Source organism: Amblyomma mixtum, chromosome 2 (assembly GCF_055824585.1).
Source record: "Amblyomma mixtum isolate Tamu chromosome 2, ASM5582458v1, whole genome shotgun sequence".
In the NCBI taxonomy this organism is placed as follows: Eukaryota; Metazoa; Arthropoda; class Arachnida; order Ixodida; family Ixodidae; genus Amblyomma; species Amblyomma mixtum.
The window spans coordinates 74954035-74972548 of record NC_143013.1 but is presented as its reverse complement, the minus strand read 5'-3'; the positions used below and the strand labels follow the sequence as shown (position 1 = coordinate 74972548).

The following is an 18514-nucleotide window of genomic DNA, read 5'->3' as shown; positions in this document are numbered from 1 at the left end:
CATCACAATGTTTGTTTATAATATTAGCATGTGATAGCAACCCTAAAGCCCTAAGACCGAGACGTCGTTAATTTGCTTTTCCCATTGGCATCACTAGTGAGATTCCGTTCAATCGTGGTCACTGCGTCTCGTCGCACACTGGCTTCGTCGCCACTGGCAGCAGATATCAACCGAACACAGAAACGTTAAGTGCGGCTGCAAGATTCCTCATAAACAAGATTTAATTTCGATTCTCGAATTATTTTCAGTCATTGGAACTTTTTTTCGCTGCATATGTCTAGTAACACGTCGACCGACTTGTTAATCAAAAGCGTTCATCCCTTTGTTTTTTTACGAAAAATTTGTTTCTTAGAGATTTTGCGTAGTAAAGTTTCCCTCCATTAGGATGTCACATTATTCTCACTGAAACCATGAAGCTATGAGAGAAACGTTTATCTCGTTGACGCAGAGCTCTGAGCACACTGGCCAGGTAGGCAAGAAATGGTGGTGATCAAGGTAAGCAAATGATAGCATAAAGAGTAGCATCAACTGCCCCTCACCGCTGTGTACACTTACAATATTTAGCAACCTATCTGCGTTCGAGAAACGATCCTTACGGTCATTAGACATCGTGTATGTTCTGGGACTACTGCCATTTTGCATACAAAGAAGGTTCCAGCGTCTTCTAGAGACAATCGTTCCGCTTAGCGCGCATCAATACGCAAAATAAAGTATATAACGTTTCGGCGGCATTCCTCTCCCTCGCGGGAAAGCTGCGACATCTAGTGCATGTTTTTGGAGAGCCTTCAGAGAGCAATTAACTGGGAATGTATGCAAGGGTTTGGCTTACGAATAACAGGTGTTGGAAGCTATGTTGAGCTCCTTCGGAACATGATGAAAATGTGTGAAAGTATAAATAATATGTTTTTTAAAGCAAATTATATCCGAAAGGAGCTCTTTAGAACGATAATCGAGCGTTCAGATTTGGCGCTCTGCACTTCTTGTAGACAGCGCGAAGGGCAGCCGTCGCCCCCTACCGCCTTTCATGCGTATCCTTTGCCAGCGGCGCGAAATTTCTTCTCAGCTCTTCGAGGCCGCACAAAAAAGTGGGCGCCAGTCCAGGGTGAATGTACTCGTGTTAAACGGACTTTATGCAGTAGAGACCAACTGCAAGGGTGGCACTTCACTTCGCGACAACTTTTCTCGATAATGGAGCCAACGCTACAGAGCAGATCGCGTCCCTTCTTCCGACGCAGCGCATATACTCGCTTGCTGCAGTTATAGGTTTCCTCTTGAAACATAGTATATTGCTAATGCTTCGTTATCTAAAACATCTTTCAAACATGAATCGCCATTTTTAACGTTATAAAGTGACGGTCAAAAATTCGGCTGTGGTTCAACTCGGCTCAACCTGGTTAGTTAGAGCAAAAGGTCGGTTATGTTCGGCTAGACACAGTTATGCACGGTTAAACATGGTTTCTGTTAATCTGTAGTTATCACGGCTGTAATTTGCACGCTAAGAATTAAATTATTCATGAACGCCTCTGCATTCACTATACGCGCGTCATCTGCTGGATCATCCTCGTACTTTGCGTGCTGTGGTTTCAGTGGGTGCCGCATGATTGCGCTACGACTGCACGCCATGCACGAAGGAAATTCACCAGAAACGTACTTCGCTACTCACTTAATTGGTATATCTGTAATTTATGTGCTTATAATCAAATTTCTCATGCAAGCCTCAGTACACATCTCAAAGATACGTTTCTTAGACATCTGTACATCCACTAGACGCGTCCTCATTCACTTCGAAGAGCTCAACAGTCTGTAATAAATACCATGCTTCTTGAAAAAAATGCTTGTGGTGGAGTGGAAGCGCCCCGTCTCGCAAGCTGGAGGCCCGGATTTGATTCCCACCTACACCACAATTTTTCCACTCCATACAAGCTCCAAAAACTGTGCAGATCACCAATCCCGGCGCCTCTCACAAGCTTGGGTGCAATAAGAATCGCATGACTAAGTTCGACAGATATGCGGAATCAGTAGTCCATAGTGTACGCTTCTTACTGAAAGACGTATGTGGTCTTAGTGCGAGGTGTGTGAATGATCTCCTCCGTGAACACTGCAGAAATATTAGGGACAGGAGCGATGGGTTCCTCAATGTGCATTGCAGGAAATGTGAACCAAGTGCTGCTCCTAGAGCAGTACCCACTTCTAGCCCAAGGGAAGACCCCAGTGCGAAATCGAACTGTTCACCAATGTATCAGGACAGCACCAGTGCCACAAAAAGCTGCTGGCAACTGACGCTCGAAATCATAGAGTCAGAGTTGATCGACGGTTTAGGGGATCTCTCCGCGTCCAAGTCGCGCCTATCGCGCTGTCTTCGAAGGAATTACGGTACTTACGTTGTCACTGATTACTCTGCTGGCTGCGTATGTGTGATGTCAAGCCATGACTTGCTTATATATTACACTCTGCGGTTCATTATAGTGTGTTTCAAGTTAGCGTCCGTGTGTTACCGGTCTTACTTCAATGTCCTTTCCGTGCAGCACACATTACGTGGGCATAATAGCCACAGTCGTACAGTCGTACAGTCGTAGATTGTTATGTGGCATTGCGAATGCATAAGTATTGCAAGCAGCTGCACAAGAAAAAAAAACAACGCATAAGCTGCACTCGCTCTTCTAACCAGTTTAAAACTTTCTTCTTTGGCGTTGTTGCCGCCGGGGTGGCTCCGTGGTTATGGTGCTCGGCTGCTGACCCGGAGGACGCGGGTTCGATCCCTGCCGGGGGGGTTGCATTTCCATGGAGGCGAAATGCTTGAGCTCCATGTACTGTGCGATGTCAGTGGAGGTTAAAGAACCCCTGGAGGTTGAAATTTCCGGAGCCCTTCACTACGGCGTCCTCAAAGCCTGAGTAGCTTTGGGACGTTAAACACCCATAAACCAAACCGAACCAATCTTCTCGGGTGTTGGAATTTTGCAGACTGTATTTGTTAAACTGCCGCAGACTAAAATGTTCCCAGCGTAGCCTGTTTATTATGCGAGTTGTGTAATGAATGAACGCATTCTGTTATTCTGTTTATCAACCCATAAATAGACGTGACCTCTCTGTTCAACAAGCCGATCAAACGCCCACCTGTAGTGAATAGCCGTTCGTGTGCCACGAGGAAAAAAATACTTATACACGTGCGAATCCTTGTCAGGAAATTTGTGAGCGCCAGTTTTACATCCAGTGCCTCACTACTTCCACACTGTATAAGAATGATGGTCTGTCAAAAAACCATTTTACTTTGGGGCCGGTTTGATACACTCGAGGAGAAAAACGTGGCGATGAAAAATATGTGGTCATCGTAGACTTGTAAACCAGAGGTGGTGAAGCAACTTTGTGATGTGATAGGCTTGATATCCTACGCAAAAGCAGCGCCTAGGTTGGCGTTGGTTGCTTGATGGAAAGCGCACGTGGCTCCAAAAATTAATCGGGTTTTGAATGCCAGTGCAGTCTGTAAAATAATGCCGTACCATAGATATAACGTTAAGAGACAGGAAGAGGGTAGAGTGGTTCAGGGAACACACACGGCTTAATGACATCCTGGACGGAATTAAGAGAAAACGGGCTTGGTCAAAGCATTTAATGAGAAGGCAATATAATCGATGTTCGTGAAGGGCAACGGGCTGGATTCCAAGAAAAGAGCGGTTTTCTTTTCGGGGGGGGGGGGGGGGGGGGGGGCAGAAAATTAGGTGGTCGGATTAGATTAAGTAGTTTGCGGCGATACGGTGTCATCAAATGGCAAAGACCAGGGTTAATTGCTGATATATTAGAAGCCTTTGTCCTGCAGTGGGCGAAGTCAGGCTGATGATGATAACCTGGAGCTCTGGATGACTAATTTCACTTCAAGGTGGCGTCGACAATGAAATGATTTTTTTTTTCGCAGGTACCAAGTAAACACGGCGTCGCTGGAACCGCTGATGGCACACACCATGGCAGCCTCCTTTACGGGACTAGATGAGCAGCCACTTATACGCCAATCCTACAGTAGCGCCACAATGTGGTGAAGATGTGCAGTAGAGCCAAGACTTAAGCAGGTGCTGAGGCAGCGTTATTACACCTGAATATTCACGCAAAGTGTTTCAAAAGTGGCAATCCGACATTTGAACTCGTTTTGAATCCACTATGATATTGAAAAATTCAAAAACGTGATTTCTGCATGCATCCTGTCAGGTAGCATAGGCTGAATCTATGGAAGGTCCCCGAAGGAAGGTATCGTGTTCCTAGAATAACTTCATTCCGGTTGACACCAACGTATGACAAGCATGTATGCGTTCGTGGACATTCTATTTTATTTGCCGCATATTATTAGGTGTTTTGAAATCGCTATGACTTTATTGGTGCCTGACGGTGTAGTGGCCACATGATTGGAACGGACCTGTAGCACATCCACCGCCCATTACGGCCTTTGCCGCCGAAGATGCCGCACCGGCAGCCTCTTGTGCACTGATCTCCCCAGGCCTGTCCCGGAAGACACTACATAGCAGAAAAATAACCGACGAGAATTGTCATACAGCGCTATAGAAATTAAAAATAAAAAAAGCAGGGGCATGATCACTTTCAATGAAGGCGCTAATTAAGTCTTGTAAATAAAATATTTATCGTGGTCCTTCAAGAGCTCTCCGTGCTATGTGTTCAAGAGCAACACGTGTGTGTTTAGATTGTAATGAAAGAACACCGGCACTTGAAGCCGAATGTGACTTTGACTCATTCGCGTAACTAACGCGCCTCCGACACAGTAATACTTTCGAAAATAGCGTGATTTTATACGTACGCAGAAAAAAATTCGGGGAACACTTAGGTTCTTACGTTCCGCTTTTACGGCATGACGCGATAGAGCTAATGGCTTCCTTCAGCGGCTTATGGTCGTCTTTTATTATCATTTCGCAGACACGGACACTCTCAGACTAGGCACACAAGTATACTCCATTCAAACAATTCGAACGAATGTGCGTCGGTGGCCTCAAGGTAGCAGGTCTGATTCGGGATCCTAGGGACAGGGTTTCGATTCTTCTGAACTGACACTTTACTCCTTAAAGCAATATTTGTAAAGTTACCTTCTTAGTCCTTGCCACTTTAGTTAAGGAAAAGAGATGCTGTTGGCTACTACATGCAACTCTCAACAACACTGAAGTGGTTTCAATCGGCCAGGATACTCCGACTTTTCCGAAATCTAGACTACTTCTAGCTGGGACACCCTATAGAACATAACCGGCTTGCTAACGTTTCAACTGGGGATTAATCGTCATCAAACATCTGCATCCTACGTCGTCGCTAATGAAGGCCGGTTAGTGAACCTCTATTGGTTTTTTCACCGTGCAGTCTATTCTTTAAGCGTATACGTACATATGAACAGATCTCGAATTATAGATTAGTCAAAATTTAATATACATGGTGTGATGTGAGTAGTTTCCCGACATTTCCTCCGCGTATTGTTCGTTTTTTGATGTCACCAAAGCCCATCCTCATATTCGTCAACGCTAAAATTTTAGTCCAACCGTTTATTCTTTCTCGCACACATTTTTTAAAATTATTTTCAAATTCGAACCACCCGCGATATGTCACGCCGGATTCGTAGTAATCCCTAAGTGGTGGTCCGCAATTGCTGCACTACTTGTGCGCGTTTTTCCTGAGCGCTAACTATGAATTTCATTTACCAAGGAAGGGCACTTAATATTGTAGATGTTTGGTGTCCTCGGCCAGCCAGAGTCACTTGGTTTGCATCTGAAAACAAAAGAATCAGCTCAATCTTTTGGCATGACAAAACCTTCCCGAAAACTTTGAGATCTATATTTGTGGCCCCCTGATATTCAGACGCATGTAATGCGCATGTAATGCGAAGGCAAGATAACCGCTGGTCCTTAAGGGTAACGGAGTGGGTTCCAAGAGAAAGCAAACGTAGCAGGGGACGGCAGAAAGTTAGGTCGGCGGATGAGATTAAGAAGTTTGCGGGGATACAGTGGCGGCAACTGACACAGGACAGGGTTAATTGGAGAGACATGGGAGAGGCCTTTGCCCTGCAGTGGGTGTAGTCAGGCTGATGATGATGATGATGATGATGATATTCAGACCTTCAGATTGTTTTTAATGAATATCAAATGCGTTTTACTTTTTCATGTTTTCAACAAAGCGGTCACACCAAAGTTTTCGCAGAATAATTTCAAGCACAGAGCGTATTTGATGAATATGAGGTTATTTCACAAAACGGTTTGATCTCAGTGTTTGCCGCTCACTGTCTGCGGTATATTCAGGAAATCACACTAGTCCAGAGGCTTCACGAGTCAGCAGTATCCAAAACGTGTCCTGAGAAAACTGCAAACGCAGCACACAGGAGGAAACCCTTCCCTATTCGACTGGAAGCCATTCCGATCTTTGCCGAGGCGGATCAGTTTTACGTGGAACTGTGCATGCTGAAAATAATAAACGCACACTTATGGATAAAAGAAAGTAACAAAAAAGCTTTAATGTTTCGGTGCCGCAAACATATGAAGATATGTTAGATAAACATATGAGTCACGCATCGAAAAAGCAAAATGCAAAAAAATTGGCTGAGACTTGGTTAAGCCTGGAGAATGCGAAGCATCATCGTGTCACGTAATTTGGAGGCGCACAACCACAGCGACGGCGCGAGGTGGGCCCCCGTTTCTCCACTGTCGTGACGTCATCAAGTCACGTGGTGTGACGTCATGTATCACGTGATTTGGAGGCCCATAACCACGGTGAAGGGCTGAAGTAGTAGCTAAAGTAGTATGCTTCGCATAAAAATTACAAAGCTCTGTCTTGGGCTGTTTGGTTGCTCATATGGACGACAACAGAAGCTCACAAGAATTCGGGGAAGTGAGAAAGACACGAAATATGGCGCTCTATCCTGCGTTTCCCTCACGTCTCCGTCGTCTTGCGCATCGACAAAGCGCATAGAAATATGCTAGAAAGAAAAGCAATATCGCTAACAGATCCCATACGATTTTTACAACGTGAAAATTACGTGAACTTTACATGGTGCAATACGGATTTTAATTATCGCGGAACTAAATTATCATTTGTAGTACTCATTAGTCACAGTTTTAGAGAGTAGTATGATATAACGAGATCCGAATGCCAATTCTATTGGAAATATTGAGGTGGTAACGATGTCCAGTCCAGGTTCCAGAAAATTGCCGTTGTGAGCCGGATGTTCAGTAAATATGGAAATGATGGTACATCGGGTTAGATCTGATAATGGCAGAATATTAAAAGAGGTTTGCCGGCGCGGTGGCTCAGCGGTTATGGTGCTCGGCTGCTGACCCAAAAGACGCGGGTTCGATCCCGGCCGCGGCGGCTAGAATTTCTTTGGAGGAGAAATTCTAGAGGCCCGTGTACTGTGCGATGTCAGTGCACGTTAAAGAACCCCAGGTGGTCGAAATTTCCGGAGCCCTCCACTACGGCGTCCCTCATAGCCTCAGTCGCTTTGGGACGTTAAACCCCATAAACCAAACCATTAAAAGAGGTTTAAAGCATGGCACAATTAGCGGAAGACGAACGGCAAACACGGTACAGTTAAATGAATTTTGCAACTGCGAGCCAGCAAAGGATGAGGGATAGCTATCTCGTTAAAATGAGCCGTTGAAATATTTTAAATGACTACTAGTGAAGGTGAAATAGACAGTGGTTACTGAGCGCAACTCGAAATAATATTTTTTTTTTTTTTTGCGAAATGCTTGCTCCATAGAAGAGGAGTTTGGAGTTTTCGCTTTTGCTTTTTGAAGGTTCGCCGGCTTTTTTTTCTGCGTTTAATTAAGAATGTTTTTGCGATTTTTTCGGTTAATAATATTCCCATAGAAGAATGGCCAAATTTTTTCGACGATATGCCTCGCACCCCTGAGCGGCTAGGATGCCACGTCGAACTTGTCTCAGTTTTTTTAGTAGGAAAAATAGTTGGTGTTCCAGCAAATAGCGCACTAATGGTCGTGAGTAGAAAAATGATGCCAATGTGAACTAATATTGCCGTAAAAAAACACAACGTACCACCTAAATTTATAATTCATAAGACAGTAAAGGGTCATAGGACAAAAACATAAATGGAAGTTTATTTCTAAAAACTAAAAACTAAAATAAGCAATATAAATGCAAGCGAAAGCCACGGGCGGAGCAACACATGCATACACGTGAAATCAGGCCTTTCTGTCCAGCCGCTTCGTTGGGATCTCGTTGGGATAGATGCAAGTATATTTCCTGAGACACAGTGCTCATTCCTCCACTAAGGGAACGAAGTATAAAAGCAGCAAACACTTCACAAATAAAATTTTCGGAGTAGAAAGAGAAAAAAAGCAACCGAAGCAGAAATCCAGAAATATCCAAAAGGCCTGGCATCAAGTGGTTTGCACGATTATGGCAGCGGTTAAAGGGCTGCTGAACTACCGCGGAAGCCAGAGCATGATACTTTCTGGACTAGCTTGGACTACATGGTATAGCGTTAATTGTGGTGTGTTGCGGATACAAATGTTCTTAGTGTCCTTGTATGCCTGAAAAAAAAAACCTCTATAACCATGTAACGTCTATGATAAGGGCATGACAGATCGTGAGCAGAAGGTGCTACGCTGGTAGGCGAAAATTAGCGAAGTGGTGGAGCCTCTCGGTCTATCCCCGACGCTTGTAAAGTAGCGGGGCAATGCCTCGAAACCTACAACTGCACTACTTTCTCCAAGAATTCTGTTTTGTTTTGTTTTGTTTTGTTTTTTTGTCGAGCTCCTGGTTTCCACACTCTGGTATTTCTTGTGACCATTTGGAACTTGTTATCAATATCCAGCAACCTGTGGGATACACCTCAGTTATAAAAAAAAAATTCGGCTTATGATCATTAGTTTTTTCTTTTGATTGAAACCGAGAACTACATCGCCTACACATAACATTTTCTTCTGTAGCGGATGTGCTTGTGAGTCGAATTTGAAATGGCTGCCAAGCTGAACGACCGCATAAAAGTAATGGTTGACTGTAGGTGCGAGAAGGCAGCTGTTATAAATTGTAGGCACGTCCAGTATTCTCGGAAAAAAAAAGTTTGGAAAATGTAAAATTGCAACATACTGTTATGGAAATATTGAAGGTAATGGTCTATTCTTATATGTAGCAAAATCTTTTTTTTTTTCAAGTGTTTCCATCAATCGCATCGAACAGTTAAGGCTGCCATAAAAACCAATGGTGAACGCTTTCGACGATAGCAAAAATGTTAATAGAAAATAAAAGCAGTGCGGATATATTGTTTGTTATAGTGAAATTTTACATTATATGAAAAAATGCCTTCATAATCTGTTTCCCGCTCAAAAATACTTTTGTCCAGAATTGTTGGGTATGTTTAGTTTATGGGGTTTAACGCCCCAAAGCCACTAGGGCTATGAGGGACGCCGTAGTGGAGGGCTCCGGAAATTTCGACCACCTGGGGTTCTTTCACGTGCACTGACATCGCACAGTACACGGGCCTCTAGAATTTCTCCTCCAAAGAAATTCAACCGCCGCGGCCGGGATCGAACCCGCGTCTTTCGGGTCAGCAGCCGAGCACCGTAACTACTGAGCCACCGCGGCGGCAATTGTTGGGTGTGAACAGCTGAACCTAGCACTAGTTTTGAACGAAAACAACTGCGGTCTATTCCGTGCCGTGCTTTGCTGTCATGCATGAACAACGAGTGTTGCTCCTAAACAAACCTTTACGCGTTTGTTTATGCACTTCTTCGTTATGGCGTCACACATTCCAGATGATGTACAGGCGGGTGTAATGAACTCGAGCGCAAGCGTTGGCACGAGCAAGGACGTTCAATGCATGCGACAAGAAATGCAAACACAAAAAAAAACTATCACACATTAAAACAACAAAGAGAGAAGACCTTGTGCGAGGCCGGAGCGCTGCGCCATTTCGACACGAGGGTTGCGTCGTCAGGTGGCGCCCGCGTACAAAGCGGCACGGCTCAGAATTTTGAGGCAGCGGCATTTGCTTTTGTCCCTGATGGTACATGCAACATTATTTCGCTGTAATAAATGCCTTGTTTCGGAAAAAGAAAAGGAGATAGCCTAATGCTTTGATGGCAGGTCCGAGGGACGACTGACCGCTCATCATTCATTGGGTGGAACAGCTCTATAGCACCTACTCCCTGCAATGACCTCAAGGTCCCCAGGAAAGAATGCTGAGGAACCTTGAGGAACATTATTCTCGAAAGGTAACATCAGGTATAGAGAGATTTTTGCAAACAGCCCCCTCACCTTCAAACCGCTGTAGTAGAACGCCTTTTGTGAAGTTATTACGTTGTACTGTTCACTATTAGAGGCCTCTCTGACAAGGCTGCGTCAAGCAACGTGAACATTATTTCGCAACAAAAGCCATAAAATCGGTCACTGGGCTACTGTGCGTAGCAACGAATGACGTAGGCTTCGAACTACTGAGAAAGACATAACGCAAGAAGCAAGCTACCCTCTAAATATGCGAACACCTTGGCACATGGTCATGAGAACTGGAAGCCGATGAACGTAATGCAACGTAGTGCATTCCGCGGGGATGAGTCCTCAACATAATTTTGCCGACGGTAGAGGGAATTACCAAGAATTTATTGCTCTTCCCTGACACGTATCCTGCCATACTATGACTGAAACTTAGTTCTTTCCTAGAGCATTTCAAGAAGCATGACACTCTTCAAACGCAATTCAAACAAAAAATTAACAATTCTACATTTGTCTTTGTGTTTCTCCATGTTAGGGATTCCGACAAAAGTGCAATACTAGCATGACGCAGTAACAAACAGCACTTACTCTGACATTGTGGCTACAGCCATGAGTACAAAGAAGCAGTACACTGCAGACTTCATCTATTGCACAGTAAACCGTGATAACGACGCACCCGAATGCCCAGCGATTCTTCACAGTGGCTTGCTATATATATAAAATTTATGCGTGCTTTTTATGACACTCTATACTTTCGGTTCTGGTAAATTTAGTTCGACAAAATGATGTGAAAACTGAAGTTTGCCTCGATACCCTCAAATTGGCAAATATAAGAACGCATATAAAGAGCTCATGCATGAAAATTTACTTTTCTGCCAAAGCATAGAGTGAAGCATTTGGAATAAATTGCTTTCTCTCTCTCTCTCTCTCTCTCTCTCTCTCTCGATATTCGTATTAGCGATTCAGCATTAATGCAAGACGATGTCATGATATTTATTTATAAACCTATCTTTAAATTTGTACCCTTCGACCCTTCGACGCGACATTTCTCTACGGTGACTAATAATATCGGCTTGTTAACCGACGGTATTGAACTTTTAATTATGCTGGGCTGTTGAAAATCATAAAAAGACCAATTTCACTGATTCGAAAAGCATACAAAGTTGAGCGATGTTGTTTTCACATAACACCTAAGAAAGGCATGGGTGTTTATAATAATGCAAAATTTTATTGCTAGAAAATTTACCTTATACACGTTGATGAGATTATTAGCCTCTTTGCTTTTTCCGTAGATATGATCGTGTTTTTTTCCTGGTTTCTTTTGTGTACTTTTTTACTTATTTTGTTTCATGATACATTGTTTTTTTTTGCATTCCTTCTTTGTAGGTCATAATAACTGCAAAGAGAGATTTGAACTGCAAAGTGTTTGTATGCATGGATTTTGATATGTTTTTCTAAGAACCGTGATATACTTTTTTGTATTTACCATATTACTCAATGCCTCACCGGAAGCCTGTGAAGTATTTGCGAATAAATAAATAAAGCCCATCATTTTAGACAGAACAAGAGCACAGGTGATGGAGATGGGTGGAGAAGGGCACGGAAGTAGTTTAGATATTGGAAGAATAAAATTGGCATTTAATCCGAAGAAACTTATCTGGTGATTATTGGTTTGGTGACAGTTGTCACCACCTTGATACAAAGAGGATGCTGCTGATTATCTATTCGCAATGTGCAGGCAGAGCTGAAGCTCCACCTGACGGTGGCATGTGTAACAGATTCAGGCAATAACATTTGTAAATACCGCCTCCCGGCAATTTTTGAACTTTTAGAGTTACTGAATGTTTAGTTCTTCTATGATCTTTCAGTTGCTGTATTTTAAGTGGAGTTCGTACGTGAGTCATATTCTGAATAGGGTATAAATACATAGTGGGAATATTATCGCTGTCCTTGATTCGTTTTGCGTGAAATAAAAAGGCTAGCTTTTTACTTTGCTGACATGGCCGAAGTCGTGTTAATCGCACGGGGCCTCACTATATCAATAAAGCTAGAAACTTTTGTTTAGCGTGCCAGATGTGAATGGGTAATTCTCGGACGTGGTATCTTGCTAGGGGCTGCCGTACCCCCTGAGTGATATAGTTAGGCATCTGATCATCCTCTCAATTCCCCGGAAAAGCTAACCTCGTTGATAAAGCTTTGTCACGGACTCTTTATTAAACCGGCGTCGGCGTTCTCGACGTTGTGAGCGAAAAATCACGAGCATGACTCTGCGAGGTGGTGTCCAGAGAAGCAACCTAGGAGGCAGGTGGGCCACCTAGGTCACGTGACCTTGCAACGTCATCACAACCTGCCCACCGTGGCAGTTAAATTAGTGATCGGTCGATCGGGAAGAGAGAAGAGAAGAGAAACGACTGCCGCCAAGATCCTGGCGGCCTACGCTTCTTACATTAGCGGCCGTCGCTTCTGAACCGGATGATTATGATGATGATGATGATGATGATGATGATGATGATGATGATGATAGTGGTGGTGGTGTGATGATGATGATGATGATGATGATGACGATGATGATTAAAACTATTTCTACCGATGTAAGAGGCCCCCTACTCGCCGCCTCTGACACACAGTCTTAGGGCAGGGGAGGGCCCGGACCTCCGCGACTAAAGACTTGCTAAGATACATTGTTTCTTCGCGGCTTCAACCGCCAGGCGGACAGCTCGTAGCAGGTCGGCGACAACCTCGCTGTGCTGCAGGGCCTCCCAGGCTTCTCTTATTTCAATATTGTTCACACCGGCCGGGGATCCGGAGCATTCCCAAATTAGGCGATCGAGCGTCCCCTTCGCTCGTTCCACAGGTCTCACCTGTCTCTTCTTTCCTATCGTCTACCAGGGTGCGAAACAACCAGTCGGGGTATGCAAAATTTTCAGGCTGTAATCGTCGCCGAACAAAAAGCCCGGTGAACCGGACAAGGTGCGTGACGTCACAGGGGAGGTTCACAAGCCTTTTCTTTCTGTCTTGACACACATACCAATGTGACCAAGCTTCACTGTGCGTGCTGTTGTTATCAGTTGTCACCAAGCGTTGGCAACAGCAAAAGTAGCAGGCGGTTCGCGGGCGCTTCTTGGGTGTATCCGCTCGTCCAACAGCCGTCGCCGCACAAATTTCGCACGCGACATCGCTCGCAGAACACGCTAGGCAGCGCTCTGTTTAGCCAATTCCAAGTATACGTAAGAAAAGTCTCACGACAAGGACGTGCGAGACAAAAAAAAAAGCTATTCTTCCCGTCTTTAAAGCACAACACGGAGACATGGCACATATATAGGTTAGAATTAACAACGCCCTGCCACATTTCTTATTTATTCAGAAGGTAAACCCCCGCTCAAGGATGAAGCTTACATCAAAGGCTGCGCAACTGAGTATATGCATGACAAGAAGTGTCATTACAAGGTATGTTGAAGCGTTTAATCAGGACAAACATAATAACTATTACCCCTGTTTTACAGGAAGTACTGATTAATTTACTAGTAAAGCAGACCATTTTCATTATTGCCCCGTGCATGCTGTATGCCATTTCTGCAGACATGCATATCGCGAGGGACGCGCAGAATGCAAGAACAAAAGGTCAAAGATTAGTACTCGTAAGTCGGAGTGTAAACAAACTTCTCATTGCTCAATATTATCATAATTCGGATGAGAAACCAATAAAACCAAGCAAACACTCGTCAGCCTCAATTATCGCAGCGACGAACTTTATCCACATGTTTCCGACACGAGGGAGCGAAAATGTGCTCATGAGGTTGACATATTCAAAACACAACTCACAGAACGAATATCTTGCAGAGCGATCGGGTGAACACGGCGTCCGCTACTCCAGGGTGGTTTCTAATACCACAACACACAACGCAGGAAACGCACAAACGCAGCAAGTACGTAACACAGTATATACACTTCAGTAATTCGTCGATAAACTGTGTTTATAACTTTCCTGGTGAATTACGCGGCTTACTCCAGCCGAGGCCTGCAGGCAGACGTCAGTGAAAGCAGGCTGTTTTCTTCGCTATAAAATTTTCATACAACACAGATATTGCTTGCCTAGAAGGTGAAACGTTTTCGTTCTCACCAGGGCATTTAATTCACTTCATTTCTTCACATGCATAACTACTCACTCGCACACAACACACCGCTGCATTTACTTGATAAATAAACCTAAAGTACAATCTGCTGCGTCAATTAGTGTGAGGAAGTGCGCGACGAAATGTTTCGACAGCTGGCTCTTAAGGATGCACTGAACACTCTTTGGTAGATGACAACGAGCACAGTTCCGACAGAGAAACGTTTCCGGCGTAAAAACCATGAAGTAAGGGAATTTACATGCACGAAACGACACCGCAGACTAATAACGGCAAGCTGCGTCATTTCCAGGCGGCGGTTTCATTTTCCCCGACCACTCTTCTTTTCGTGGCCGCCGCGGTGGCTCAGTGGCTATGGTGCTCGGCTGCTGGCCCGAAAGACGCGGGTTCGATCCCGGTCGCGTCGGATGAATTTCTTTGGAGGAGAAATTTGAGGCCCGTGTACTGTGCGATGTCAGTGCCCGTTAAAGAACCCCAGGTGGTCGAAATTTCCGGAGCCCTCCACTACGGCGTCTCTCATAGCCTTAGTCGCTTTGGGACGTTAAACCCCATAAACCAACCAACCAACCATCTTCTTTTCGTCACAGTAACACTCACTGTCCACCAGTCGTTGTCTATCTAGGTGGAACTGGTTTAATGTGGCACGCGTTCTCCTCTCCATGTTCATCAATGTTATAGCTGTACCTTGTAAGCGATGGGCAATGTCGCATAATCAGTATGGAATTTTTTTAAGTTCATGATGTCGCTTTCCTTTTCCAGTAACGCAATGTTTCCATCCTAAACTGCTTGCTTCTGATACGCTCGATGTCGCGAGACATTGTGCAAGTACGGTGGTAAGCGTTGCTGCCGCAATATCTCGATCATATGCGCTGCCCCAACCTTCAACTGCAGACTTCTCCTTGAACATTGGCTTTGAGCATTTCAATATTTGATTGCTTCCTTGCATTTAAACTTTTATTTCGTTTTCTGTCGTTAATGTCCTCATTTTCCCGTCTACTGTACAGGCTTCTTCGGCTTCAAGCTAATCTAATCCAAATTTCTGGCATCATTTCCATCTTCATTCCTTATTATGTACACATCACTTTTATCGACGCCTAAAATCTGTTTCTTGCTTTCTGACTTCCTGCTGCTTTAGATCTTGCTAAACATTCTACATGGACACTTTTTCTCGTGCTTATATTATTGCACAATTATCCTTACTGGGTAACTATGACCCTGTGGCTATTTCTATCTTTTCTGTACAGTTTGAGACGTGTGCGATCTGGCGCTTCTAATGAAAATATGCGTTTTTTTGTTCGTTTGTTTTTTTTTTTGGGGGGGGGGGGAAGGGTTGGCACCACATTTGCAGAATATGAAATATCTCTGAGTATTTCCCAGGCGATATCTCCAAAACAATTCCAAAGAGAGGGTAATGTGACAGCCTGCAGAGATGCGGAGGGTATGGAGTAAGATCAGCCACTGAAAAAAATAACCCAGCCACGAAGACATACCGAAGTGTCAGTGGGAGTACTACCATACCACACAAGGGCAGGCTTTTCTTACACATGGCCACTGAAAAACAATACGCTCGATGTAACACCGTATTACCAGGGTGAAGTATTTTAACGCGCCGAATACTGGCTCACTGCCGAAGTCAAAAGGAAATGAAAGTGACGTTCCGTATTCAATACGGAACCCTTGTTTTATAAAGAACGATGAAGATAAAGCGAGTTATGTGCACCTCGGCGCCCCTCGCAATCTTTCTCCATAGATATGGTGCAGTGTTACTTGAGCCGCCGTGTCCAATGTGACGAGCTTCGTCGGGATCATTACGGACTCTAAATCTACTCTTGGTAAAGTGTTCCTTTTTGTTAACGCCACTTCATCTCACCTTATCTCGTGGCCGGCTGTCCTCACATGCTCAACCATCTTTATTTCTTTTATGTATCTTTTTTTTTAGCGGAACCTATTAATGGGAGTCCAACAGCTGGCGACCGCGTGTTCCGACATAGACAGTTTCGCCAGCGCCGAGGGTTGGTGCTGCTTCGCTCTCGAACGTAACACTCGAAAGGAGACGATCACTGGCAGCGTGCGGATTACCTTACGTCCAGCGCTTAGCACCGCTCTCGCCCAGCACTCTCTCCCCATAAGGACAAGACGTGATTGCTGACGTCACAGACAGTAGTCCAATGATCGCAAGCCCCGCCGAAGCACACAAGGAAGATGGCCGGTGACGTGTTGTGCCGTGTTGTATGTGTACGCTCGCGTCTTTGATTTTTTTTTTTTCGTAGTCAAGCATCCGCCACGGTGAATCAGTGGTTAGAACGCTCGGCTATCGAGCCGGAACCCAGACGAGGCGGCCGTGTTTCGATAGAGGCGAAACGGAAGGAGGCGCCCGTGTGCTTCTCTCTTTCTTCTTTCACTCCTACCTTCCTCCCTTCCCTTACAGCGCGGTTCAGGTGTCCGCCGATATATGTGAGACAGATACTGCGCCATTTCCATTCCTGAAAAACCAATTTACCAATTACCGTGTGATGTGGGATGCCAGTGCCCGTTAGAGATCCCTAGGCGGTCGAAATTATTCCGGAGCCCTCCACTACGGCACCTGTTTCTCTCTTTCTTCCTTCCTCCCTTCACTTAATGGGTGATTGAGATGCCCACCGAGGAGCGAGACAGTTACTGCGCCATTTCCTAGCCCTCAGAGACCACTAATTATTATTATTATTATTATTATTATTATTATTATTATTATTATTAATAATATTATTATTATTATTATTATTATTATTATTATTATTATTATTATTATTATTATTATTATTATTATTATTATTATTATTATTATTATTATTATTATTATTATTATTATTATTATTATTATTATTATTATTATTATTATTATTATTACTAAGTATTGGTGAAGTGCCGTTCCCTGAGAGTGTGGCTCTTGGCTTGTCAGGTTTCAGAGAACACCTCAGAGCAAGCGAAAGAAGCAATTTCCCATTCATTGAGGCTTCATGCCGAAAGAAGGCAGTAGGTCACTTCTTGAGTGTGTGGTCACTGAATGCAAGAAAGCGAGTGAAAAATGCGCCCTCGTGAGGTACCCATACCATAAGTGACGACTGAAAGTTTCCCCGCTACCAGACAAGTGATGCTGGTGCGTTTAAGAAAAAAAAATTCAGATTTGATGAAGGAGACTGACCGCGTCGTAGTGCCGTCATATGCCTGTATTTATATTTAGATAGTTGCGTCTTGTATATCTCATATAGAATGCGCGAAAAAGTTCATCGACTAACTCCTCGACAGGCGTTTCACAATAACTGACTTCCTAGCAGTTTCTGAGAACGACAGAGGAAATGTGATTGTCTCTGGCAGAGTTCACGAAATCACGAATAAATTTCTACTTCTACCAGAGACAGGGGCTAGGGCGTTCTCGACTGGCGACAAGGTGTGGTAACTGGCATGGTGTTGCGATCACTGGGTAGTATGAGGCGTGTGCCGTTTTTGGCCACAACGACACTTGTCAAGCATGACCAGACTATTTCTTGAAAACAAAAACAACCACAAGGTACATTAAAATAGGCGCGCTGACGAATATTTCGCTTGCGCTTGAAGATAATGCATACCAGAGGCTCTCAGATCCGTCACTACAAGAGAGCGGCTTTCTCGCCAGAAAACCCAGTCAGCAGCTGCCCGAGTGACAACGATGAAGAAATAGACACCGCGTGGCATTATCAAAGCGCTCGGCTGTTGAGGAACGACAGCAGCAGTAAATGTCAACGCGCAGAAGGTAGTGACAAAACCCAATGGCGCAGTGTGAAGTTACTTGTAAGGGAAAAAAGCATGCAAAGTGGACGCTACTGCACTTCCCCAAACCGTGTCATATGACAGCTGTGGTGTGTTCAAAACCACTTTAATTCAATGGCCAGGAAGCTATCTGTTGCTAAAGTTGTAATGTGCTCTCGTATCAAAGAAGAATCAATGGCTGTTTAAACAATTTTTCCAGAAATAAAGCCTCCTGGAGGCCTTTTACGGGTTTGAAAAAAGATGCGAATAAAGAATCGAGTGCCCACAACCACATTTTCGAGCCTTTTCCAGAACTGCAGCGTGGCTAATAAATGCAGGCCCCTTTGACTCAAATGTACGTACTCTGAGTGGAAAAGCTACGGTTTAGTATGAGAGTTGTGTGAGGAACGTCA

The 18514-nt window shown here is 44.3% G+C and overlaps 2 protein-coding genes across 2 annotated transcripts in view; both read left to right on the top strand.

The window, feature by feature from the left end:
* LOC149359783 (uncharacterized) overlaps positions 1 to 4937 on the top strand; it is a 77529-nt gene extending 72592 nt beyond the window's left edge. Inside the window, exon 2 of the mRNA XM_089571906.1 lies at positions 3911 to 4937. Within this exon, the coding sequence (XP_089428032.1) occupies positions 3911 to 3985 (75 nt within the window). The 3' untranslated portion in view covers positions 3986 to 4937. The remainder of the gene's footprint in view (positions 1 to 3910) is intronic.
* The window catches only part of LOC149359781 (neprilysin-2-like), a gene marked incomplete at its 5' end in the record, with an annotated part of 123335 nt that overhangs the window by 73330 nt on the left and 31491 nt on the right, over positions 1 to 18514 (top strand). The gene's annotated exons all lie outside the window — the stretch shown is intronic.